The sequence below is a fragment of the Pinus tabuliformis genome, chromosome J (assembly GCF_031772625.1).
Source record: "Pinus tabuliformis cultivar Carrire ecotype Pingquan chromosome J, CPIR1, whole genome shotgun sequence".
In the NCBI taxonomy this organism is placed as follows: Eukaryota; Viridiplantae; Streptophyta; class Pinopsida; order Pinales; family Pinaceae; genus Pinus; species Pinus tabuliformis.
This window is the reverse complement of record NC_142295.1, coordinates 6,685,454-6,712,453: the sequence shown is the minus strand read 5'-3', so window position 1 is coordinate 6,712,453 and position 27,000 is coordinate 6,685,454. Positions and strand designations below refer to the sequence as shown.

Sequence of the window (27,000 nt, the reverse complement as noted above, 5' to 3'; positions counted from 1 at the left end):
GTTAGCCCTATTAGGTTCTTTTGAACCCAAAGGTTAGGGACATTTCCTAGGTAGGCCCATTAATCCATTGATGCATATGATAAATGTGGTGACAGAATACGAAAGACTTCAAGGAAGATGGTCATAGCCACAGTACCAACTAAGGAGGTTCAATATCTTGAGTATAATGATGATAAGAGGGAGAAATTGTGGAGGCATGAGTTACACCTTCCCTTGACCTACTTTTTCCACCCCTTTGATGCACTTTTTACTTTAATGATTGTCTTTTCTTTCTTGCATAGCTTGGGTAACCAACTTGCTTTATGTTTTTCCAATACCCTTTTAAGATGTAGTAGTTTATCGCTCAATAGGGTTGGGACATCCATAAATTCCTTTATTTAGATGGAGCATGAAATGCTTAGGAACTAGGTGATTGCTAATTGGGGGGGGGGTGGTAGAGCTCATGCTAGTCTTTTTCCCACATGCTTATTACTTGTCCCAACCATCTATTGCATTTTTCATTTTCTTTCATTTGTGGCTTCATATTCTTTTACCTTTCTATAAGCTACATCAACATCTGAGGGCAAATTTTCCAAGCCCTAACTCAAAGATCTGGATATAGGGTGCTAGTCCCAATGAACAATGACAATCAACCCAGAGAATGGAAGTGAATATAAGGGATAGATGGAAAGTGGTAAGTATGAATTACCTTGGTCATGTTATATCAATCAATGCCTCCTATTAGTGCCCCTCCTAAACAATGGAAGAAAAAGGGCCCTAGGGGAGGTCACACTAGACTAAATGCGAAGGATAATCCCCCGACCGAAGTATGGGAACAAGGGTACAATCAAGAGCAGTCAATCATCCAACTTAACCTATGATCCATATTAGTATGCCGAAAATATTAAACGAAAGCACATGATTATAGAAATGGTTAGCGTACATTCTAATAGATGACCCACCTTCCTTTAAGAAGTATGCTAGATGGAAGAGAGCACTGACCATAGCATAGGTGGAGAGCTTTGAAGAAAATCTATTTATGGATCATCTTAGGGCTATTGGCTGGTTGGTTGACCAAAGGGAAAAAAAAATCTCCTAGGCGTTACCCACTTTTGGTGAGTAACAGTGATAATAGGAATGTATGAGCAAGTCCCATATTCCCTCAAAATGATAGCAATCTAATTCACTGCTTGTTGTTGAACTAAATGTCTTAAACCTATACCACTGCCTAATCCTTTATTTACTAGGAAGCATAATAGGTACAAAAAATCTGGGCACATGCACAACAACACCTCAACTGGAGATGATATGAGGCCGCAAGCATGCATCCACCTAGAGATTTATGCCTTACCTAAATAAGAAAACCCTAACCTAAGGTGTCTTGAATTAGAGAACTCAACATGCATGAATGGGATGTGCCTTTATCCTCAATTCAGTTGCACCTTTAAGGATTACTAGAGCCACACAACAACACCTTATCTCCTAGTGATCAACGCTTATTCCTAAATTGGACTATAAGGATAACCTTATACTATTCTATCTATAGTTGGAACATGCATGCACCCTCACTACCGAAACCATGCAAATAATGATGCACTCCCTCCTAGTCTATTTTACTACTATGCCCTCATCTAGAGATCATCATGTTACACATAAATCAAAGTTATAAATATTACAGATCTATTGAGTGTATCATGTTGTAGTAACTAAAGTGCCCATACCTACTAAATCTGGGAAGAGGAAGTGCAATGTCTTCTCTATGAAAGCTGCAACATCTTCACTATTGTACCTTCTACTATAGTATTGACCGGTTCCAACAACTACTTTGTTAAATTGTTCTCTATCCATACCTGCAATTGTACCTTCTTCTATTACCTATGCACCTAAGACTTGGACACACTTTCCAAGGTACCAAAAACACATCCTCCTATTTTCCCAAGGACAAAATTGTATCTTTATTAATATAAACAAAAAATACATATTTAAATGCCCATTGCATTCAATAGTGCAATTAAGGCCCCGTCTTGACATTCTTATGTTTATGACTCCTTCAACAAAAAACTATGGATTACCTCTAGGCTGTCACATCTATACTTTCTCTTCAAAAAACAAATTTCATAATCATAACATTACATTATCCATTCAAACTGTAGTCTATCTCTAGGTGCCCCTAGTTGATGGGAGCATCAGAAGGAAGTATTTGTTGAGTGGGATCCGATGTAGGAGGATGGAGAATATCAACATGAAGTCTAAGGGCCTCCTACATGTAAATGGCTAGACATTTCTACCCTCGCCAATAGAAGTGTTGTCGCTTCAGATCGCACCAGCAGCACAAGTGCTGCAAGAGAGATAGAAAGCCCCCTAGAGACAACCTCTGGGTTGATTGTAGACCAGTGCCTAGGACATCTTAAGTAGAGGAGTGCATGGAAGATTATGAGTGGGGTTTCTTGTGCACTCCAATTGTCACGTAATAAAAATAAGAGGGGCTTGGTTCAATAGGCCTTCATTAAGGTAGACTCAAGCTAATAGATGGATCCAAATGCGGGGGGTATATTGGGGCAATCTCAAAGAGAAATGGCTTCTTCTAGTGGCCGACACACAACAATGAGACAACTCAATACTGAAGTTGTAGTAATGGTGGAGAGGAAGAGAGGAAGGAGGGAAATAGATGCTTAGGGTTGTGGCCAGCAGAATCCTCAGCAACAATGTTCCAGCAGAAATATGGAAGAGGAAGGAGGTGGAGTGATAGAAACAGCAGAGTACTTATTGAGGTTTCATGCCTATAACATGGGTACCTCTATCACCAAACAGTGTGAGAAAGGTTGTGCTCATACAGGTACTGCAAGCTAATCTAATAACACAAGTAAATTTGTAGTTACTACAGGTACTGTAGGCTATTGAACAACACAAGTAAATCTGTAATACACACAGGCATTGTTCTCTATTTAGCAGCCAAGGTAAATCCATGAATCAAGGAGAAACCAACAATCTCATTACACTATTTCAGAGAAGGAAAAACAACTTATGAAATGAGGTTATAGAAGGGAAAACATACTGCACATCGATCATGCTTGGAATCACCAGAGAGTTTCATTCATCCAATATGAGTCCAACATACCAGTCCTTAACATCCAACACAACATCAGTCAAGTCCCCCATGAATAAGCAAATAGAACCAAAATGGCATCTCAGAATTCAAACCACTCGAGTGAGAAATTCTAGAACCTCTCATAAGTGTTTCTTCCCCCTATTTATAAGAAGAGGGGGGAGCTTGGGTTACAGTTACAAAAATGTCTTAGCCAGAGCTCCAATTGTCCTGCTAGACTAGCTGTCTCAGCCTATGTAAGGTATTATTGCCCAAAACGATTACAATTGGGATTCGATCCCTTCTTGGAAATAAATGGAAATTGCAAAACTAAAAATAAAACTGGAGGATGATGGAGGAAGTGTCCCTTCTGTTGTCCCTGTGAATGGCCTCTGGTCAAGCCACTTCTCTGTCATTGTGCACCCCTCTGTTGTTTAGCTGGTTCCCTGTCGCTTCTGCCTTTACTGCGTGAATGACTCATTCTCTGGAGTAGGGAGTGGGTCAACTGTAAATGTCTGTCTCGACAGTCCTTTTGTTGTGCGTCGGAGTGGAGTCCTGTGTCGAACCATTAAGTCATTATGGAGCCCCCCATACTAGCTTCACCGTTACACCATGCTTCCTTCAATGCCCCAGTTGCTGACCCATCCGCCTTTAAAAGCTTTGTATCATGCTCATGGTCTGCCTGGGGATGCGTTTACGATGTAACAGGAAGTCTTTTGGGGCAGTCCTTTATCACTAAAATATCACGGAACAGAGGCGTTCTGATTTCCCCTTAGGCCCCTTTTAGTATAGCCCCTTTTCTACTATTTCCTTCATATGACCAGGGGTTGCGACCAAGTGTTGAGTCCTCAGGCGCTAAGGCCTTCAGGCCTCTGTCCGAGGGCCTGTTTCCTTTGTAGCGCAAAATCCTGCAATCCCGACAAGTTATAGTGTTTTGCCTGTGGTGTTTCCCTTTACCCTTGCGATCACCTATCTACAAGATCGGGCCCACCAAAATTATCGCAATCGCAACCACAGAGGGGGGACCTTTTACCTTCCTTCTCAGTGTTGGCCGACAGTCCGGATGCGGGAGCTTTATAGGCCCGATCACATAATATATCACGTCTGGGAGGATCCCCGCTTATCGCAATCGCAGACCGGAGAGACTGAGGTGCAGGAGTGCCTTAGCTTGTGTGATCGTCGATGGCCAATCTGCGGGGGGTGACGTCATTACTGCCATGTGTCACCCTGTGAGTGGTGACACGTGTCACCCAGAAATGCCCCTATAGGACCCTTGAAAACGCCAAAACTGAGTGACACGTGTCCCTCGTATGGCCACGTCACCTTCCGTACTGCCACGTGGAAGAGAGAGAAAGGGTCTGCACAGCCTTGGTTTTTTCATGAATTCCTTTGTTAAATAGAATCAGCCTCTCCCCGATGAGTTAATATTGTATCGCAAATCGGCGATACCGAAAGGTTTTTTTTTTTAAGTTAGAACCCCGCTGCCATGCTGATCGCCGATATGCAAATTTACTATGAAGTTGCAGGATGCGGGATCGCGGGATGGCCGATATGCGGATTGTAGGATTTACTGTGTCCGAGGCTCTCGACCTCCGATAAACCGTACCGCCACGTGGAGGAGAGAGAAAGGGCTCGCCTGTCCCTGTCTTTGCATGCATTTCCTTTGTTAAACTTTTCGTCCCCTCCCCGGCAATTTAACATTGTATCACAAAAAGTCGCGATATCGCAAAGTTTAGGAGTGGTGACCTCTCTATCCCGCTGATTAGCCGATGTGCCAATATGGCAGGACTACGATGTGCGGGACTGCGGGATGGCCGATATGCGATGAGATTAGCTCCCGGACCTCCTATTTGCAATTTTCTTTAAGTCTCTTCTCCTTTTCTTCTGGCTTTCCATGGGTAACTTCCACAGGCCATATCCTATGCTCCAGAAGTCCCTTTTTGGACTTCCATATACCATTGGAAAGCTCTTTCTGAGCACTATGCAATGGAGAGGGTCCGATTAAGCTCTGATAGCTCCTATTGCCTGGAAGATGGCTTCAAACTTCACTGTTCTCTAGCAACTTTGATCAACTAAAAACTCATAATGCAATGAGTGACAATAAGAAGAAATTAGAAAAGGTTTGGATTCCCCTAAAAAACGAAGGAATCTCCATAGATCTCATAATAAATGGGGCAATGACATATGAATTGCTCATTTGTCTCAACCTCACAAAGATGGTACAACTGGCATATCCTCTCTACCAATATAGTCAAGTGGTCCATCTCAACTCGAACTCTATGTGATTGTGAACCCACTCGAAACTAGCCTAGGGGGACATGAAGAGAGTGCGCCAAATGAAGAGAAGTGTATGGGAGTTAGATAATGAGTTTGTCCCTCACCTCTATGAAGTGTTCAACATAGAAGCCATTTTCAAATGTAACCCACCCTAAGGGTTTTTCCAAGTGAATTGCACAAAATGTCGATAAATGTCATCCTGAAGGATCATGTTCAACTCTTGTCTAGTAGGTAGGAGGTTGCTAGGTGCACACATGGAGTATCTAAAAGGACGAAACCAATCCACCGAAATACTAACGAACTCATGAAGGTCTAAGACCCCTACAAACTAACACCTGCTGTGACCATGAGGGTTGTAGAAATTTAATGATCTGCACCCTTAACCCAGTTTACAAGTTTGCATGTGTTTGTTTAGGCCCAACCCACATGTTTTGACATGCTGATATAAATTTCAGTAAGCATTTATTGCAAACATTAAGAGTTCATCTACTAATTTTCACTTTCCTATCAGCTGATAATTAATGCAATATTTATGCAAGCATTCACACCAAAAGAGACACTTACTTTTGGTCAAGTTGGCCTCGGAAAAACCCCACAGCCTCTTGGGGAAAACTGGTCTTCAAAGGAGAATTTTATTGCTTAAGAAGTTATAAATAAGTCCATAAAAAATCATTGTACTTATCTCCCTTTTCTGTAGTAGCATTAAATGCAAATTTCTCGAAATTTGTGCCCACTGAAATCTTCAGATCTTCACAAATTTATATGCCCAAAATTTCTACCATTTTCTCAACTCAACTCCTCAAAATTCGTGCCCAAAATTTTGCCTCGAAAACTGTGTTGGAAGGTACTTCAAAATTTGTGTTGAAGGGTGACTATCTGCCTCGAAAATTGTGCCTGATTGTTGCCTCGACTTTCGCACTAACAATGGTTGTTGTCCCAAAATTCGTGCCTTGAATTTCAAGCTTGATTGTTGCCTCGACTTTCACACTGATAGTGGTTGTTGTCCCAAAATTCGTGCCTTGAATTTCAAGCCTGACAGCAACAGAATCCCCCTCGAATTTCGAGTTGTTCTGCTCCTCAAAATTCGTGCTACAGCCCCTCAAAAATTGTGCCTCCTTGCCTCGAAATTTGTGCTGGTTGTAGCTACTCTTCTCCTCGATTTTTGTGTTGTTGTACGGCCTCCTTCCTCTAGAAATTCGAGCCTCCTTCTCATTGTTGCAATCTCTCCTCCTTCATGAAGTTTCTCCTCTCCTCTCCTCTCCTCTCTTCTCCTCATGCTGTCTCTCAAGTGTAAAGTGGAGAATGAGTTCCCTTTTCCTCTTTCGTCTCCTTGGAAAAGATTGAAATCCATAAGGGATTAAGAATCCAATGGTTGAGATTTCATCCTCAAATCTCAAGATGTGTGGTTGAGATCATTTCTCCCAAAATGACGCCCCTGATACATTGGCCCCATCACTTAAAAGTCTCCTAGTACAGTTTTCAAGTTGTGTAACTTTTCTAATTTTTCTCATAAAGTGATTTTTTACCTCACTTTAATATTAGAAAAGTACACTTGGTACTTTACACATAAAGTCACTTTATAAAGTACAAGTGACTTTAATATTAGAAAAAGTACATGGTACAACTCTTCTAAGTGCCTTTTCCACCCATGACATTAATATAACTAATAAATGTCACCAAGATAAAAGTAATTAATGTGCTCACTAGGCTAAAAGGGATAAAAGCCTAGTAACACCTCTAATTGGTGCTATTTTCAACAAGGGCTTGTTAAGACAATGGACTTTGATAAGCAATAAACTAGGTATGGTTACCAATATCGACCTATTATTGAATTGGTGTTGTTAGAAAATCAGAAAGGCAGAAAAATTTCTTGTTCTTGATAATCACTTGTGATGTTTCTTATTATTACGATTCTTTATATTTTCTTTCTTTAGTTCATCAAGCAACTACCAAAAGCAGAAGCACATAAAACAATAGACACCATATGTAGGCACATGCCAGGGGAAAACTCCCCTCGAGGGGAAAACCCAGTCAAGATAATTCTTCCTTTCAATATTATTCTTTGAGACTCTTCACCCTAGACCAAGACTAGACCTTCCCTCCCAGAATTTCGACCTCTTCCCAGCAACTTCGACTATGCAGCAATTTACGACAACTGGTAGCTTCCAGCAACAATGAAACTTCGAAGACTTCGATCTCCCAATCTAGGGCACAAAACAAAGACATGCCAAAATCTCGATTTTCCTTGTCTACTTAGACTTCCCCAAACTCGCATTCACTTCGGTTTCCCAGCAACAGACTTCGCAGTTTTTCCCAGCTACAAGAGAACTTCACACTTCTGCCCAGCAACAAGAGATTTTCGCACTTTTTCCCAGCTACAAGAGAGTTCGAACTTGATGAGAGAATGATGCTCCAAATGAATTCGGTGACCTTCCTTTTATAAGCTTCTTTTGGGGTCCAATAGGGTCCTTAGGCCGACTCGATCTTCTCTTAGGCCAACAGGGTGTGGAGGTTACATAATTCATATTTGACTCAATACTTAAACTTTTTATATGATTCAAAAGCCCAAGAAGAGTCTCTTTAAATGTACAATAACTCTGTAGACTCAGAATAAATCCTAGAAGTCCTCAATGGGGACTTTGACTTAAAACATGGTGACCCATGCTTTACATTACATGATGACTCAAGTACATTATTGAAGACCGAACATAGTTACATTTTCCAACAAGTGAAACTCCATATGCAGTGCAAAAGTGAAACTAGGTAGAAAATAGTCTTGAGTTGAAAGAGGTGAGCACCAAAATTTGCAAGGATAATGTGTTGGGGAATCATCTATTTGCATTTGATAATGCATTGAAGTAGAAGGGTATACACTCTCTCAATTGAAGCCCAATTAGCCTCCAATAAACAAGGTCCACAAACCTTTAAATCATTGAGGACTGAGGGTAGAATAAGGGAATCTATTATAGATATCTTGGATGGAATGTCCTAAAAACAATGATGGAATCATTGTCTCTCAAGAGTAGCTAAGGATCCATAACCTTTGTTTATGCAAGGTTGACAAGCATGTCAAAGACTAAAGAAAAGCCTTAAGAATTGTACCCCCAAATAAGTATAAGCATTGGTGACCTAAATCACCTCTTCCTCGGAAAAGAAATAGTGGTCTAATAAACTCTTCTTCTACGTATTTAATATCATCACTTTTGTTTTATCCCATTTGACCATCAAGTGCCAAAGATCGCAAAAAATGCCAAAGCATCTAGCTATCTTTGCAGCCCCTACAGAGATGAGGCCAAGAATATCACATCATCACCAAAGAGTAGGATAGAAATTAAGACTTGGTGGAGGAGGCATCCATCATTGGTAGAGCTCCCTTCACTCTTTTGTTTAAGCATCAAGAATCTTTCACTATCCAACATATGAGATATCATTTTTGGGATTATCTATGTAGAATAAATCATTAATATATGACCCATATCGATGAGTATTAGTCACAACTAACCAGTGTTTTACAAAACGGACTCGGATTCGGACTCGGCCGAGGATCGACTCGGACTCGGACTCGGAAACGGCAATGACTCGGCCGGCTCGATTTCAATGACTCGGTCGTTGTAAAAAATACATTAAATATTTATTTTTTTTACAAAAAAACATAATTTTAAATATTTTAAACATAATTTTAAAGATTTTCATTCAAGTTTCCAAACACACAACATTATAATATACATGGAAGACAACATATGATCAAAGTAGGCTCATGAACCAATCCATTATATCAAAATGGGACGGTGTACCCAATGGCAATAGTAAATACATAGTCAACTGTAGTCTGCAATAGTAAATACATACATAGTCAACTGTAGTCTGTCATAGTTATTTTTACATTGCCCATGTCATCTTTAATACAAAGAACAGGTAACTTCTAAGCATATTTGCTACCATCCTACCTCAATCATCAAATACACTTTGATCTTAATTTTGCTGGAAGACGTAACAGCGACTAAATGAGGAGACTTAATGTGCATCCAATAATTTTTTAGGGTAGAAATTATGCTTGCACGATTAGAAATGCCAATTTGACATTGACGGAGTTTAATTTCTCCAATTCCTTAAGATTCTACAATAGAAACCAAGAAGTCACGTCCTTTCTTGCATATCACTAATCCATGATTAACAAGTGGTTGTATAAATTCAAACACAAGCACTAGTTCAACCTCAAAGCTGAAGTTTCCCATCTCAATAATCCTCTTTTCTTGAGGTCTACCATTCTCTAGCCCATGTGTCAAGGCAGCTTGATGCTTACTGCATAGTTAGTCATGAGTCATGACTGGTATAATGGAATCCTAAGAAGATGTTGCTTTCATCATTGAGATTAAATCATTAAAGTCATGTTTAGCATAAGCATAAATCTCTCTAAACTGCCAAATGTTAAGTGAAAATTGATTTTTTTTTGGTAATACGCTGCCCCAGCCGGTTATGAGTGAAACGGCCGAGTCATGATGGGACCCGGCCGGGTTGACCGGGTCAGCTATGACTCGGCCGAGTCATTGGCTGACTCGGCCGAGTCATAGCTGACCCGGTCAACCGAGCCGGGTCATGGGCCGGGTCAAGCTGGGGGCTATTGAAACGGAACGAAACGGCCGTTTCCGTTTCGGTTCAGCCGTTTCGTAAAACAGTGCAACTAACCCATGTCTATGTGATTCATTGCACTAGTTTCAATCCCATTTCTTCACCCTTATGAGCATCACCCAATGCAATGAGTGTTATGTAAGCCATGAGAAATTGTATAATTGTGACTAATACTCATATGTTGGACCGTGAAAGCCCATTGATGCTTAAGTACTGGATTCATAACCAATTCCAGCTTTGAATGAAACATCTCCTCTTAAGAAGGAAAATGTTCTCTTCCAAACACTAAATAACCCCTCTAGAACTAGAACCTTCCATTTGCTACAGGCTTAGTCAAACAATTTACCACCAATAAACCTAGAGAACCATGAATCAAGATTATTGCTTCCTTCTACACCCCAAATAATTTTCAAAATATTCAAGGTGAAAACCTTCTATACAAGGAACACTGCATAAGCAACCTGTAAAAATTCTTTATCCTTCATGCCATATTGACTGGTCAAAATCTTCTCACACATCATAAATTGTTCCAAATTTCCTACAATAATGAACTGATTTGATACAAGACCAAGACAAGTGTATCTAAAATATCAAATAGCAAATTGAAATCTACACTAAACTCCAAAAAAACCAAACATGAATACAAACTCGTTGATACTAAAATGCAAAACTAGTGGTGCATGCAACCTATCTAGGGCAACTCCCTCTTCCTAGGAGAATCCTCCATCAACTAGAGTAAAATTCTCATCAAGGTCTGCACCCTTTTCCTGAGAGAATCCTTTTGTAACAACCTTAACCTTGTACTCTTACATACTCCTATTAGCTATAATCTAGGAATTAATCACTAATTCCATAGTCGATTCTATGACTATCTCCTCAAGATTGGAGGCACACTCCTCCATCATAGTTCCCTGCCACAACTACTCAAATGGATTTGCGAATAGCCTATAGAGGTCACTTTCTCCCACACTGTTGGGTCCCTATAATACTAGTGATTACCCCATTACTATTGTAGTTATACCCCTTATTTATATTGTTGTGCCCCTATTACTCCCATATTGTTATTTCTGTGCCCCATAGAATCCCTCTATTGTTATTTTTGTGGCTTTATATTATTATTGTTAGGTCGGCTGGATTATATGGTGACTCCTTAGACTCCTATATATAGAAAGGAGGTTTTGTCATTTGTATCATCCAAGAATTGTTCATTTATGTAATGTAAAGGAGGTTGCCCCCTCGAAGAGGCTAAATTCTAAGGCATGGATCTCTCTTTTCTATCTTTTTGTGAGCTGGTTTCATAGCATTTGGTATCAGAGCTTTGGATTCTAGGGTTTCGCTGCTCCAAACAGGTCATCGTGGCATTTTCGCTATAACTTTTTTTCTGTGACGTTTCAGAAGTCGCAAAAAAAAACCCATTTGAGAAGAATTGGCGGTGAACCTTGGGTCCGAATTTCAGAGCTTTTCGCGCGATATTTTCGGAGATATGATCTGAGGAAGTTGGCCTTTTTGCAGATTCCTGAATTACATTCAAAACAGGTGACCTGGGGAAAATCTTCATAACTCTCTCTCTGAGGATCGGATTGAAATTTTGTAAAAAGGTACAGAAAGAGGACGGACTGTAGTTTCTTGTGTGTATGTTTCAGATTCAAAGGTTGAAACAGTGACTCGTGGCACATCGTACAAGTTCGCTCTACTAAACCAGTCTAAAAGCAAGTCACTGTGGGAGATTTCACATAATTCTTCCTTGGGGAATCCAATTTGGCTCAGACTTGTGGCATTGGAAAGAGGACGCAGAAGGCTACTACAGGTAGCAATTTCAAAACTGGATGATCCGAAATTACAGAGATACATCAGATTCAATATCAGGCTTCTATAAAGTGAAAAAAGGTGTGTAGTTTTTTTTTTTAAATTTTTGTGTAAGCTTGGTTTAACGGAATTCAAAGGGCATAGTAAAGCATTATTATCGGTAACTGATGCCCCGAGGAAAGAAAATGCAAACACCTAGTAAGGAACCTGAAAGCTCTAGCATGACTCATGAAGAAGAAGAAGAAATGCTACATGATATATCAAAATTACAAGAACAAGTGCAACAAATGTCACGCTCACAAAAGCTAACAGAAGCTAAGGTAAATGGCGTGGAATCTAAGATAAAGGGCATGGAAGCTAAGATGGATGGCGTGGAAGCTAAGGTGAATGGCATGGACGCTAAAATTGATGGCATGGATGATAAGATGGATGAATTGAAGAAGTTGCTACAAGAAAGGGTCACTAATGGTGAAAAGGTAGTAAAGGAAACTCATGATGAGAACAAAAGAAATGTTAATCATGATTCCATAGACTCTAATGTTGGATCGAAGACTCACCATGTTCCAAAAATCGATATGAGGAAGTTTGATGGCAAGGATCCTGCCACATGGATATTACAGATGGAGCAATTCTTCGATCTCCATAATGTGCAAAATGCACAAAAGGTACGTATGGCATCTGTATATTTGGAACCAAATCAGTTTGTATGGTATCAATGGCTTTGTTCTCGTAAACAATTTATCACTTGGGCAATTTTTACGGAAGAATTGATAGCACATTATGAGGATACAAAAAGCAACACTTTTTTTAGCCAATTGATAAGTCTCAAACAAAAGGGTTCAATAATGGAGCACATTGAGGAGTTCCAAAAATTGAACATAAGGGTAAAAGATATTCCAGAGGAGCATAGGATTGATGTGTTCATAGGGTCTTTAAAGGATAATATCCAACATGATGTTCGCCTTTGGGAACCTGATTCATTAGAGAAGGCATTCAGGTTAGCAAGAAAAATGGAAAGCAAAATTATGGCAACTAGGAAGCATACCATTCACAACTATAAAGACGGAAGTGTTGTTGCCCATAGTCTTCCACAACCTACAAGGTTGACACCACAACAATTGGAAGAAAAAAGAGCAAAAGGGCTTTGTTACAATTGTGATAGCAAATACACAAAAGGTCATAAGTGTGCTGAGAAGAAATTATTCTACATAGATTGTGAAGAGGAAGAAGAAAATGAGCAAGAAAGGTCAAAAGAAGAGGATATATTCCAGGAACAAAGCTTAGATGAAGAACAAATAAATCCGACCATATCTTGTAATGCATTGGCGGGAATTACCACTCCTCAAACCATCAAGATAGAAGGACAAATCAAGAAGAAAAAGGTAATAGTGTTGATTGATTCAGGAAGCACCCACAATTTTATTCATTGTAGGGTAGCAAAAGAATTGAATTGCTTCCTATATCCAGCACCAGAGTGTCAAGTGATGATTGCAAATGGAGGAACAATAAATTGCTCTGGAAAGTGCCATAATATCAAGCTATCCATGGGAGAATATGTATTGACTAGCCCAATGCTTTCCATTCCAATGGGAGGTGCGGATGTTGTACTAGGAGTCCAATGGCTACAATCCTTGGGTACAATAGCTTTTAATTTTCAAGAACTTTTCATCAAATTTTCTTCGAAGGAAAGGAAGTTGAATTAAGGGGTATTGCAGAAAACCAGGAAAGATAATCAGCTCTCATGGTATGACAAAGCTTCTAAAAAGGAGCAAAGAGGTGTAATTGCACAATTATGCTCGCTAGATGTTTCCACATTGGAATCATCTATTTCTCCAGATCTCCAAAAAGTCCTGGACAATCATTCCAAGGTATTTGAGACTCCCAAGGGTCTCCCACCTATGCGTGATCATGATCATGCTATTCATCTGATTCCAGGAAGTGTTCCTCCAAACATCAGGCCGTACAGATATCCCTATGTCCAAAAAAGTGAAATTGAACGTATGGTTGCAGAAATGTTAGAGGCTGGTATAATTCAACCAAGTCAAAGTTCTTTCTCAGCTCCAGTAGTATTGGTGCACAAGAAGGATGGATCATGGCGCATGTGTCCAGATTATAGGGAGCTCAACAAGCTCACTATTAAAGATAAGTTCCCCATTCCTGTTATTGATGAATTACTGGATGAATTGCATGGATCAATTTACTTCACCAAGTTGGATCTTCGTTCGGGATATCATCAAATCAGAATGAAGATTGAAGACATTCCAAAAACGGCATTTAGAACTCATGAGGGTCATTATGAATTTTTGGTCATGCCTTTTGGCCTTACCAATGCACCTTCAACATTTCAAGGTTTGATGAATTCAATTTTCAAACCATTCCTTAGAAAATTTGTGTTAGTATTTTTTGATGATATACTAATCTACAGCAAGTCTTGGAAGGATCATGTTGAACATGTTGACAGGGTGCTACAACTATTGGAGGAGAAACAATTATATGCAAAAAGATCCAAATGTTTCTTTGGAGTCCAGGAGGTGGAATATTTGGGTCATATTGTATCTCATGAAGGAGTTAAGGTAGACCCTAGCAAAATTAAAGCCATTAAGGAATGGAAAATCCCCACATCCATAAAGCATCTGCGAGGATTTCTTGGGTTGACAGGGTATTATCGCAAGTTTGTTAAGAATTATGGGAGAATAGCAGCACCTCTAACAACATTATTGAAGAAAGATTCATTTTCATGGACTCCAGAAGCAACAAAGGCCTTTGAACATCTTAAAGAGGCAATGTGCCAAGCACCGGTTTAGCTACACCGGACTTCACAAAAACCTTTATTGTGGAATGTGATGCTTCAGGAAATGGAATTGGTGCTGTTCTAATGCAAGATGAAAGACCCATTGCTTTTGAAAGTCGTCCAATCAAGGGAAAGTTTTTAAGCAAAGCTATTTATGAGAAGGAAATGTTGGCAATACTCCATGCACTTAAGAAATGGCGACCCTACCTAATGGGAAGACACTTCAAGGTAAAAACGGATCATGATAGCCTTAAATACTTTTTAGAACAAAGATTATCCTCTGAAGAGCAACAAAAGTGGGTCACAAAGATGTTGGGTTATGACTTTGAAATCATCTACAAAAAAGGGAAGCAAAATGTGGTGGCAGATGCACTCTCAAGAAAGGATGAGGATGTGGAAGCATTGTTGTGTGCCATTTCTATTATCCAACCAGATTGGATAAACGAAGCAAGGGAGGAATGGAAGAATGACGAAGAAGTATGGGCACTTATTCGAAAGCTACAACAAGATTCCAGTACTTCTGATACATTTAGCTGGAAAAATGATTCGTTATGGTACAAAGATCGCTTATACCTCTGTAAGAATTCCCAGCTAAAACAAAAGATTCTTATGGAATTGCACACTTCTCCCTTAGGAGGGCACTCAGGATTTTTAAAAACTTACCACAGGGTTAAGAAGGAATTTTTTTGGGATGGCCTTAAATCAGATATTCAAAAGTTTGTGGCGGAATGTTTGGTTTGCCAGCAAAATAAAGTTGAAACAATTAAGACACCGGGTCTATTACAACCTTTATCCATTCCAGCCAACGTTGGGAGGAGGTTTCAATGGATTTTATCACAGGTTTACCCAAGTCTGAGGGAAAGAGTGTCATCATGGTGGTAGTTGACAGACTTACCAAGTATGCACACTTTTGTGCATTATCACATCCATTTAAAGCCAGTACAGTTTCTACTGCATTTATGGAAACAGTTCAAAAGCTACATGGAAACCCAAAGATTATTGTAAGTGACAGAGATCCCATTTTCACTGGAAATTTTTGGACAGAATTATTTTCTTGTCTTGGTACTCAGTTAGCTCATAGCTCATCTTATCATCCTCAATCTGATGGGCAAACTGAGATAGTAAACAAATGTTTGGAAGGATATCTTCGTTGCTTTGTATCTGATAAACAGACACAATGGGTCAAATGGTTGCCTCTGGCTGAATGGTGGTATAACACTTCCTTCCATACAGCAACAAAAATGACCCCATTTATGGCACTTTATGGGTATCAACCACCATCCATCACATCATATTTAAGAGAAAATTCTAAGGTTCAGGTAGTGGAACATCACATCGAACATCAACAACAAGTCCTCCAACTCTTAAAGGATAACCTCGCGTTGGCACAAAATAGAATGAAACAACAGGCAGATCAACATCGCAGTGAAAGAAGTTTTGATGTAGGTGATTGGGTATTCCTACGGCTACAACCATATAAGCAAATGTCCCTAAAGCAAGCTAAGAAGGATAATAAATTATCACCAAAGTATTATGGTCCATACAAGGTGTTGCAAAAGATTGGTACTATGGCATACAAATTGGAGCTTCCTGCAGCTTCTCGATTGCACCCAGTCTTCCATGTTTCATGTTTAAAGAAGGTTATAGGTGACAAGCTTCCAATTCAAACAATATTGCCAGAACTTGATGAGGAAGGAAAAATTATATTGGAACCGGAAGCAGTCACAGAAACAAGAACTCGACAGCTACGAAATCGATCGATTTCAGAGTATCTTATCAAGTGGAAGAACTTATCCGCTGAAGATTCCACATGGGAGGATGAGAATTTTATGCAGAAGTATCCAGAACTACTCAAGCGTTGAGGACAACACTTTTTTGAAGGAGAGGGGCATGTTGGGTCCCTATAATACTAGTGATTACCCCATTACTATTGTAGTTATACCCCTTATTTATATTGTTGTGCCCCTATTACCCCCATATTGTTATTTCTGTGCCCCATAGAATCCCTCTATTGTTATTTTTGTGGCTTTATATTATTATTGTTAGGTCGGCTGGATTATATGGTGACTCTTTAGACTCCTATATATAGAAAGGAGGTTTTGTCATTTGTATCATCCAAGAATTGTTCATTTATGTAATGTAAAGGAGGTTGCCCCCTCGAAGAGGCTGAATTCTAAGGCGTGGATCTCTCTTTTCTATCTTTTTGTGAGCTGGTTTCATAACACACTGACAAAAACTTCACCAGATCCACAATTGTTGTTTCTAATGGTGACTTGCTAACCATCAAACTTAACCAAAGACTAGAAATTTGTCAAGCAAGAAACTGAAAGAAGAATATTCGTTAATTCAGGAAAATATAAGATAGAATCTAGCTCAAGAACATCACCTAAAGGCATCTAGAAAGTTATTATACCCAATCCTGTCACAATATATGTGGAAACATCACCCAACTCCACACGTAATCCTCCCTCTTGCAGTTGAAACCTGTTGAAGATCTTTCTATCATAAGTCATATGTCTGGAAGCTTCACCATCCACATACCATCCAAAAACTGAAACTATGTTCGTGGAAAGACATGACACCATGGTGAAGGTAGTATCAAGCTCGGTAGTCAACTCATTTCTACCTAAAGATTCTGCACTCCCCACAAACTCTTGTCACCATTGTTGCTTGCCCTTCCCCTTCTTCCTCTCATGACACTAAGAAGCATAGTGTTTGTGCTTGTCACAACTAAAGCACGAGATATGACTCAAGTCTTTCTTCCCTTGAAATAAAGAAATGATTCTTCCTCCTTACTCTTCTGACACCTCCCAACTGCTCCTCTCCTACCTCCTCTCCTCACCTTACTGATGAAGACAAGGTCAGGTCCATTATCCTCATCCTTGTAACTAGTTGAGACTTGCTTTAGTCTCCTCTCCTCTCCAACGTAAGCAACCCATAAACTTATCAAAGTCAAGTGACAACTCCCAACCATTATAAATTCGACAAAATTGTCTCTCAAGAGTAGCTAAGGATCCATAACCTTTGCTTATGCAAGGTTGACAAGCATGTCAAAGACTAAAGAAAGGCCTTAAGAATTGTACCCCCAAATAAGTATAAGCATTGGTGACCTAAATCTCCTCTTCCTCGGAAAAGAAATAGTGGTCTAATAAACTCTTCTTCGACGTATTTAAGATCATCACTTTTGGTTTTATCCCAGTTGACCATCAAGTGCCAAAGATCGCAAAAAATGCCAAAGCATCTAGCTATCTTTGCAGCCCCTACAGAGATGAGGCCAAGAATATCACATCATCACCAAAGAGTAGGATAGAAATTAAGACTTGGTGGAGGAGGCATCCATCATTGGTAGAGCTCCCTTCACTCTTTTGTTTAAGCATCAAGAATCTTTCACTATCCAACATATGAGATATCATTTTTGGGATTATCTATGTAGAATAAATCATTAATATATGACCCATATCGATGAGTATTAGTCACAACTAACCCATGTCTATGTGATTCATTTCACTAGTTTCAATCCCATTTCTTCACCCCTATGAGCATCACCCAATGCAATGAGTGTTATGTAAGCCATGAGAAATTGGATAATTGTGACTAATACTCATGGATATGGATAATAGATTAATGAATAACTCTATGCAAATAATCTCAAAACTGATATCTCATATGTTGGACCGTGAAAGCCCACTGATGCTTAAGTATTGGATTCATAACCAATTCCAGCTCTGAATGAAACATTTCCTCTTAAGAAGGAAAATGTTCTCTTCCAAACACTAAATAACCCCTCTAGAACTAGAACCTTCCATTTGCTACAGGCTTAGTCAAACAATTTACCACCAATAAACCTAGAGAACCATGAATCAAGATTATTGCTTCCTTCTACACCCCAAATAATTTTCAAAATATTCAAGGTGAAAAACTTCTATACAAGGAACACTGCATAAGCAACCTGTAAAAATTCTTTATCCTTCATGCCATATTGACTGGTCAAAATCTTCTCACACATCATAAATTGTTCCAAATTTCCTACAATAATGAACTGATTTGATACAAGACCAAGACAAGTGTATCTAAAATATCAAATAGCAAATTGAAATCTACACTAAACTCCAAAAAAACCCAACATGAATACAAACTCGTTGATACTAAAATGCAAAACTAGTGGTGCATGCATCAACCTATCTAGGGCAACTCCCTCTTCCTAGGAGAATCCTCCATCAACTAGAGTAAAATTCTCATCAAGGTCTGCACCCTTTTCCTGAGAGAATCCTTTTGTAACAACCTTAACCTTGTACTCTTACATACTCCTATTAGCTATAATCTAGGAATTAATCACTAATTCCATAGTCGATTCTATGACTATCTCCTCAAGATTGGAGGCACACTCCTCCATCATAGTTCCCTGCCACAACTACTCAATTGGATTTGCGAATAGCCTATAGAGGTCACTTTCTCCCACACTGACAAAAACTTCACCAAATCCACAATTGTTGTCTCTACTGGTGACTTGCTAACCATCAAACTTAACCAAAGACTAGAAATTTGTCAAGCAAGAAACTGAAAGAAGAATATTCGTTAATTCAGGAAAATATAAGATAGAATCTAGCTCAAGAACATCACCTAAAGGCATCTAGAAAGTTATTATACCCAATCCTGTCACAATATATGTGGAAACATCACCCAACTCCACACGTAATCCTCCCTCTTGCAGTTGAAACCTGTTGAAGATCTTTCTATCATAAGTCATATGTCTGGAAGCTTCACCATCCACATACCATCCAAAAACTGAAACTATGTTCGTGGAAAGACATGACACCATGGTGAAGGTAGTATCAAGCTCGGTAGTCAACTCATTTCTACCTAAAGATTCTGCACTCCCCACAAACTCTTGTCACCATTGTTGTTTGCCCTTCCCCTTCTTCCTCTCATGACACTAAGAAGCATAGTGTTTGTGCTTGTCACAATTAAAGCACGGGATATGAATCAAGTCTTTCTTCCCTTGAAATAAAGAAATGATTCTTCCTCCTTACTCTTCTAACACCTCCCAACTGCTACTCTCCTACCTCCTCTCCTCACCTTACTGATGAAGGTCTGGTCCATTATCCTCATCCTTGTAACTAGTTGAGACTTGCTTTAGTCTCATCTCCTCTCCAATGTAAGCAACCCATAAACTTATCAAAGTCAAGTGACAACTCCCAACCATTATAAATTCTACAAAATTGTGCCATGATGGACTAAAACCATTAAAGAAATCCAAACTAGCTCATTATCCTCAACTGTGCCCCCAACTGCACTAATACCAGGATAGATCCATTTTAAATACGGATCTAACATGAGCCAAGAGGGATCCAATTTTTTCACATGTAAATTATTTTATGAGCCTATATTATTTAAATGTTTTGTATAGTTATTTAATTAGTCAATTACGACTACCTCTCATGGATATGGTCATAGATGAATGACTTACTTAACGCAATTTCTTAACGTGTAAATTATTTTATGAGCCAATATTATTTAAATGTTTTGTATAGTTATTTAATTAGTCAATTACAACTACCTCTCATGGATATGGTCATAGATGAATGACTTACTTAACACAGTTGAATCCCAAAAAGATATCTAATACTTATTTAATTTTTTTATTTTTAGATTTTTCATAATTTTTATTTTGGCGGACATGACCAAAATTTCAATTCAATTTTGATGACGGAATGATAGCACTACACATCATACTGGGTTGTAGAATGAGCCTGTCGGCTCAATGATTTCTCAGCTCTGCTATCTTCATGATATAGCTTGCCAATGTATCTGTTTTGTTCATGCAGTGGAGGTGAGCTTGTTCTTCAAGAGCATCTTTCTGGATATGTTCACACTCTGGCACAATGTTTCCAAGGCATCATACATATCTATGGTAGCCCTTTTCCCAGTGATATGAGGGATTAGATGATCCTTTAACAAATCCAACAAAATTCGCTTTGCCCTTATTGCCAAATAAATCCTTGCACTCTGTAGGCAATGCAACCACCTTCTCCACAAGGTACCATAAGTTTGTCTCAGTTTATTTCAGTTGTTGATATGTATGTTTGCGAAGGCTACAATTGTGTTTATTTTGATATTTATACATATAAATAACTTGTTAATGTTCCCGGATGCGGGTGTATAATCAAGTCTTAAATGTGAAGGGACAGGGGTGTGGCGAGGTGGATCGACACCTGCCTACCCAGTACAGAAGGATTAATAGACACATGGAAGTTGGCTCTCGGCATTTGCGAAGAGCAGGGCTCATCTGCTCTCACTCCAGTGACTTTGGTTTACACATCATGTCTACCGCTCTGGTTCTTCCCTCCACACGCTCCGGCCTACCTCAGAACACGGCGTTCTTCAATGCCACAGTTATGGAGGGCGCTTCTCGATGCGCGCCAGAGGACGATAAAGCAAGGTTCAGTCTTGGGCTTGTGGTGGATTTGCCTTCGTCGATTCACTCGCATCATTCTCTCGTCGCTGGCCTCAACTCTGCTCTTTGTTTGTTTGATGTTGGCTCTGTCATTCCTGAGGCCTTTCGTGACTTGCAAGGGAAGGATAATTCGAAGTTTGGCTCTGTTCTTGTGGCGGAGCAGCCTCAGTTTATCCACTGGGTCTTCTCCTGGGCCTCAGGCCTTTGTTTCGAAGTCTTTCTGGTTTGTAGTCATCGTTGTTGCTCAGCGTTGCTTCTATCCTGCTTCTGCCATCTCCCTGTCAACGCTATTGCTCAGCCTAACTGTTATCCCGCTGCTGCTATCTCCCTGATGCCTCGCTTGCGACATAGAATGCGATGCCGCAAAGGCCAACCCCGCGCGTGCCTTCCAATCCGTCCTCTGATTCGCCTTCCCTGTCCAGTGAGTTGTCTGCTAGCCACTACCCCAGCACCCGCAGTGGAAGAGGGAGGCTTCATTCTTCCAGCCACCACCCAGGGCCTCCTCCCTCGTATGGCTCCGCAATCTTCACCTTTAACAGCGCTCTGAATCGCCCAAGAATAACAGCTCATATCTCGGTGGTTTTCCATGAGGCAGCTCAGACGGAGGCTTCTAGCTCTCATCCGAAGGGATTGGGGGCTGTCTCTGTTCCATCTTCGACCCTCCAGCTGGGGATTGGTAATGCGCCTCTGCAAGCTCCGGATGCTCAGGTTCGCAGCGCTCTGGATGTGGTGATGGCGTCGGTTGACCCTAGTCCTTCCAATCAGAATGCTGCTCAAGCAAGGAACATGCCTGATTTTGGATGGTGCCGCATTGAGGAAGAGCCTCCAGATGACTAGTATGCTCACTTATGCTTTGTCTGCGTGCCGTGCGGCCCTTACATCTGGGCAAGCTTTTGATGCAAACAGTTATGTGGAATTCTGGTGTATTTTTGAATTTTTGTTTATCCTGCAACATCAAGAGGATCTTAACCTATTCCCCTGCATGGGTCCTGATCACTGGTTCAAGAATGAGTTCACTGCCTATGGTCAGTCTTCTCATCTGCTTTTTTGACAGTTCTGCTTCTCTTCAGAGCAGAGTTTTGACTACGGTCACATTGTAATTTTACCCTCTTTCTTTGTTAATAGATTAATCTTATTTAAAAAAATAAAAAACTTGTTAATGTAAAGAACAAGTAGGAGATAATAAACCAGATATTGCAGTAGGGGTTTATGATGCATTAAATTCAGAAATTTTCACATCATGATCATATAAAATTCTAAATGTATTTAGTTTCTACATTCTAAAAAAAATTGAATCTGTCTATATTTCATTTTTGTATGTGCAATTTACTAATTTATTATAATTTTTAATATAAATAACAAATTTGTGTGTAACCTGTCCTCCATGTCCTGTTTCCAGGATCGCAGTGTCTCGTGTCAGACTCTCATACTTCTGTCCTCCATGTCTCGTGTCATTGTGTCATGTGACTCAGACATTATCCTATACCATCTATAGTTGATGCATGCATGCGTCCTCACTGTTGGAAGCCTACAAATGGTGAGGTTCTCCCTCCTAGTCTATTCTCTTGCTACACCCTCATTTACAGACCATTTCTCAGAAATTATTATTAATGCTGTATGGATCTGCGGTATGTGAGTAAAGCTATTGTATCATATTTTGATATCATTGGGAGATTCCTCTGGTGGAAATGGTGAAATTGCATTATGGTAAGATTAGGGAATGAGGAATGGTTGGGCAAGGACCAGGAATATAGAATACTCATCAAACTGAAAAATGAACTCATTCAAAAGAACTACTTCACACAAGCAGAGATGTTGCTATATCATAGGCCCACTCATCCTGGATCAGATGTGGTTGGATGGTTCAGATATAGCATGTAAAAATCAAGAATGTGGAGAATTCATAACTCAGTTGATTAAATCTGGTATAAGATAAAGATAAAATAAGATAATTCTATTAATGTCCAACAAATGACCACAAATAGGTCAATGGGACTGCGAATACTTTTGGATGAGCCAGAACAGATCAGGTGGGATGCAAATCCACAAGAAGGTACATATTCACCGAAGATAGGTTACAAACTTACAATGCTCTTTGCGCTCCTCAGGGGAAAAGAAATGGTGGTGGGTTTGGACATGGAAGACACTTTCCCATCCAAAACTAAGTTTTACATGGCTAGCACTTGAAAATAAAATCTTATCTTGGGACAAAGTACAAAGGTAGGGGTGGGAAGGGCTAAGTCATTATGCACTGTGCGAGGAATCTGTGGAATCTGTGAGGCACCTGTTTGTTTGTTGCCACTTTTCTATGGAAGTCTGGAACTATGTCTATAACTTGACCACTGTTAAGATATCCTGGAAGGGTTCTAATCTTAAAAAGTCCTTGGAACACTGGAGACAGCTTAGGATTGAAATCCATCCACTGTCCAGCATCTGGTCTCTATGGTTAACAAGGAACAGTGCATTTTTCTCTGGAAGAGAAAAGTTCCTACACAAGTCTATCACAGACTTAAAGTTTCTCTTCCTTTGGAGCCAGTTAATCCCAAAGTAAAACCTCAGAACATAACAAACTCCAATATTGCACAGGGATACTCTAGTGGGGCTGCTAAGAGGAATTCAGACCATAGCGGTGTTGGTGGGACTTTACTACTATAGGATAACTCTAAAATCTCCTTCAGATTTGGGTTGGACAGAGGATCAACAAATAAGGCAGAACTCGTGGTTTACTATTTCCTCGGCTCGGGACAGAGGTGTCCACTCCATTGCCATTTATGCCGACTCACAGATGGTTATTGGATGCCTAACTAGGTCTACGTAGATTAGGAATATTCATCTACAAACGAGCATGGACATAACCAAATCAATTGCAAAAGGCTTTAGGGTTATCCCTTTTTCACTATTCTTTTTGAGAACTGTGAATCTGATTGCCCTGGAAAAACGAGTTGTGGACTTGGTTAAGCGATCCTAGCAGATGGAAGAACTGAGGAGTGATGGAAACAGTAATCACACTTTGAGGAATCTATTATGAGACTTGTGTGATGGTTCTTTGAAGGGGATTTAGTAGCTTGATTGGGACTTGCCTTTGTCCTCTTTGGGGGTTGTTAAAGCTTTAACGTTTGTACTTGGCAATATATAGTTTCTCTGGACATGATAGACCATTCGATCCAGACTGTAGCCATGGGCAACAACTTATGTACTCCAGTTTTTTTAATATCAATAAGGCGAGTATCATTTTTTTCCTTGGAATATGTATATAGAGAAAGAGACTTGGTCTATTTGACCTCTCCTCTTACAATCAAAATAAAAAGATTTTGAGAAAGGATATTAGGTCAAATAAGCAATTCAGATTCAAATTGATACCATATTAAATCATTCTGATATCTAAATTGGAATTTCAAACTAAATTTAAAAAAAAAAATCCACCCAAAAACAATATAGATACATAAATCTATATCAAGATACTAAGTCCTAAAGGTTAGCTCATTAAGTTGAACCATCTGCCCAAACCATATTGCTGGTGGGGAGGCCATAGGTCACAGCTTCAAATATGGTTGAGTCCCTTCGGCTTGCCATTCATTATTGCGGCTAGTGGCTTAGTCATCTTCCATCCAGATATTCTAAGGAAGAGGGGGGAAATCCCAAGAGGTTTTTCTTAGAAAAAATATATATCAAGATACTACAAGTCCATCAGGCTGTGGTCTAGCAGCAGCTTGGAGCAGTTGTGACAATGACCCAATCACCCATGTTCAAATCCTCATGGGAATGCTCGTCCTCTATAAGGGTTTTGCCAGATGTGGCTATTGATCCTAGGCCTTGTGCCAATTATTGATTGTAGCATTTTGGCAGATCATTGTAATGGGACTGGCATGGTACCAAGTCCAACGACCCCACTTTTCACTTAAATGTGGGAGGGAGGGACAAGGCTTATTTCTGACCCGGTTTATCCTTTATTATCTAGATACTAAAGGATAAAATATCCTATTAATGTCCACTCAAACCATTTTGGCTGGTAAAAAATGTGTTAAGGAAACCAAACCCACCAGAGTTTTAACCTGGGCTGTTTGCATGGCAGTACCTTGTCCCAACCACTAAGCCGCTAAAAAATATACCAAAATTTTCCAAAGATTGAGAATTCCAAAAGGATGAATAGTTCAGATTCAATTTGACACCACACTAAATCAAATTGTATTTCACCTACCCAAAAACAATATATCTACATGCACAGAGATGTACATATACATACATATGCATATAATATATATATATATAACAGGATACTACAACTTCTGCATGTTTATGGGTAGACTGCACCAGAATAAAAAGATTTATATGCAGTTTACCCATAAACACTCAGAAGTTGTCCATTAACTGCAAAAAATTGCATGCCAAGATATTACAAAACATATCAAAAATTGAAAAGAGCCTAAAGACTAATGATTCAGATTCAAGTTTATATCAAATTAAATGCATTCAGATACCCAGATTCAAAATTACATACACAAAGTCCGCATGGGGTAGCTCAAGTGGCAATGGCTGTGGAAATGAAGTCTCACCGAACCAGAGATCTTGGGTTCGATTCTTGTGCTACTCTCTCTGGAAATAGAGTGAATAACGGACATGTAAAAACTCAAAAATGAAAGGGTCCTACCAAACTTACAAAAAAAAATTACATACACAAAAACTATATGTCTATATATGCCTGTAACACACATGTCTCACATATATATGACTGTAACATATATACACTTGGAGCGGGAGCGGGATACAAACTATATGTATATATGTCTGTAACACACACACGTATATATATGACTGCAACATATATATACACTGGGAGCGGGATACACCAAAATATACCAGATTTTTATTCCAAAATTGGCAATACCAAAAAACATTAATGATTCAGAATCGAATTTACGCCACATTTACTGCATTCAGATACATAGTTTAGACTGTCAAAGATCATTCAAAGATTAATTCGAAAATTCAATATGAGTATATGAATGCACCTTAAATGGCATGAATTTGAATCTGAATTATTTGTCTCGTTGGGTAAGTCCATTATTGAGAAGTATTGGTGCGTGCAAAGTTTTGGATGAAATTCTATCGGAGAATTCAATTTGCCTATCTACATGCGTGTCGTTTAATGCCCATTTGATTCTGAGATGTTTCTTTATGAGTAAATCGAATTTTGAAAAGTTTAAGAGAATAAATATGGATTCAGTCACCAAGATTTTGTAAAAAGAAAAGCAAAGATTGCGCAACATCGCAGAGATGAATTCAGGAACAAATTGAAAACATATGGTTAGCTAAACTCAAATCAACTGACCTCTTTGCTCTCTGTGGGTGGGGACTTGAAGCAGATGAGAGTATTCCCGTGCAGCATAAAATACTTCTTGCGTGAGGAATGCAATCTCAAGCGCTTGGGATGTATCGTGTACAACCATCCTTCCATGGTGCAGTCTCCCATTGCGTAAAATAATAGAGAAAAATTCTAGCGTGCCTCCTAATGGATCACTGTTGGTGAATAGGCCAACGAAGAGGCTGCTGTCGTGAATGTGTAATTGCACAGCACATATGTGTTGGGGATGACCATTTCAGACCGAATTCAATCAGACAGACCTAAATCTTTGTGCCAAAAATAAAATATAAATAAATTATTACTGACCACAGGAAATTCGGATTAGGGGAGGCCTTTTTGGGTTCGACTTCACTCAATCTCCATTGGAAGTTCTCTCGTGTCTTCTTCGAGGCAGAAGAGGAATGCAGGTAATCGCTGATTGCGGCAGTTAACGGAAGTTAGTTTTGCTGCGACTGACGGAGTAAATTTTGAGAAGATGCTGCGACAGCACTTTTGCGAGGGAATCAAAATTGATTGATTTAGTTAGTTTGTTCTATATTTGGGTGCTCAATAAGTATTCAACTGTAAAGTTTTAAATGCCTTTATACGGTAAGTTTTACATATTTAATGCTTCCTAT

At 39.5% G+C, this 27,000-nt stretch overlaps 1 protein-coding gene across 4 annotated transcripts in view; it reads right to left on the bottom strand.

The window, feature by feature from the left end:
• The window catches only part of LOC149225154 (protein ENHANCED DISEASE RESISTANCE 2-like), a 125,062-nt gene extending 98,162 nt beyond the window's left edge, over nt 1-26,900 (bottom strand). The window contains exons 1-2 of one of the 4 annotated variants that reach the window (XM_089376950.1): nt 26,690-26,899; nt 26,351-26,568 (exon numbers count right to left, since the gene is read on the bottom strand). In XM_089376950.1, the coding sequence (XP_089233076.1) occupies nt 26,351-26,491 (141 nt within the window). In that variant the 5' untranslated portion in view covers nt 26,492-26,568; nt 26,690-26,899. Of the gene's footprint in view, nt 1-26,350 lie in introns of all 4 variants that reach the window. The other 3 variants (XM_089376951.1, XM_089376952.1, XM_089376953.1) reach the window with 3 other exon arrangements.
• Nucleotides 26,901-27,000: the final 100 nt, after the last annotated feature.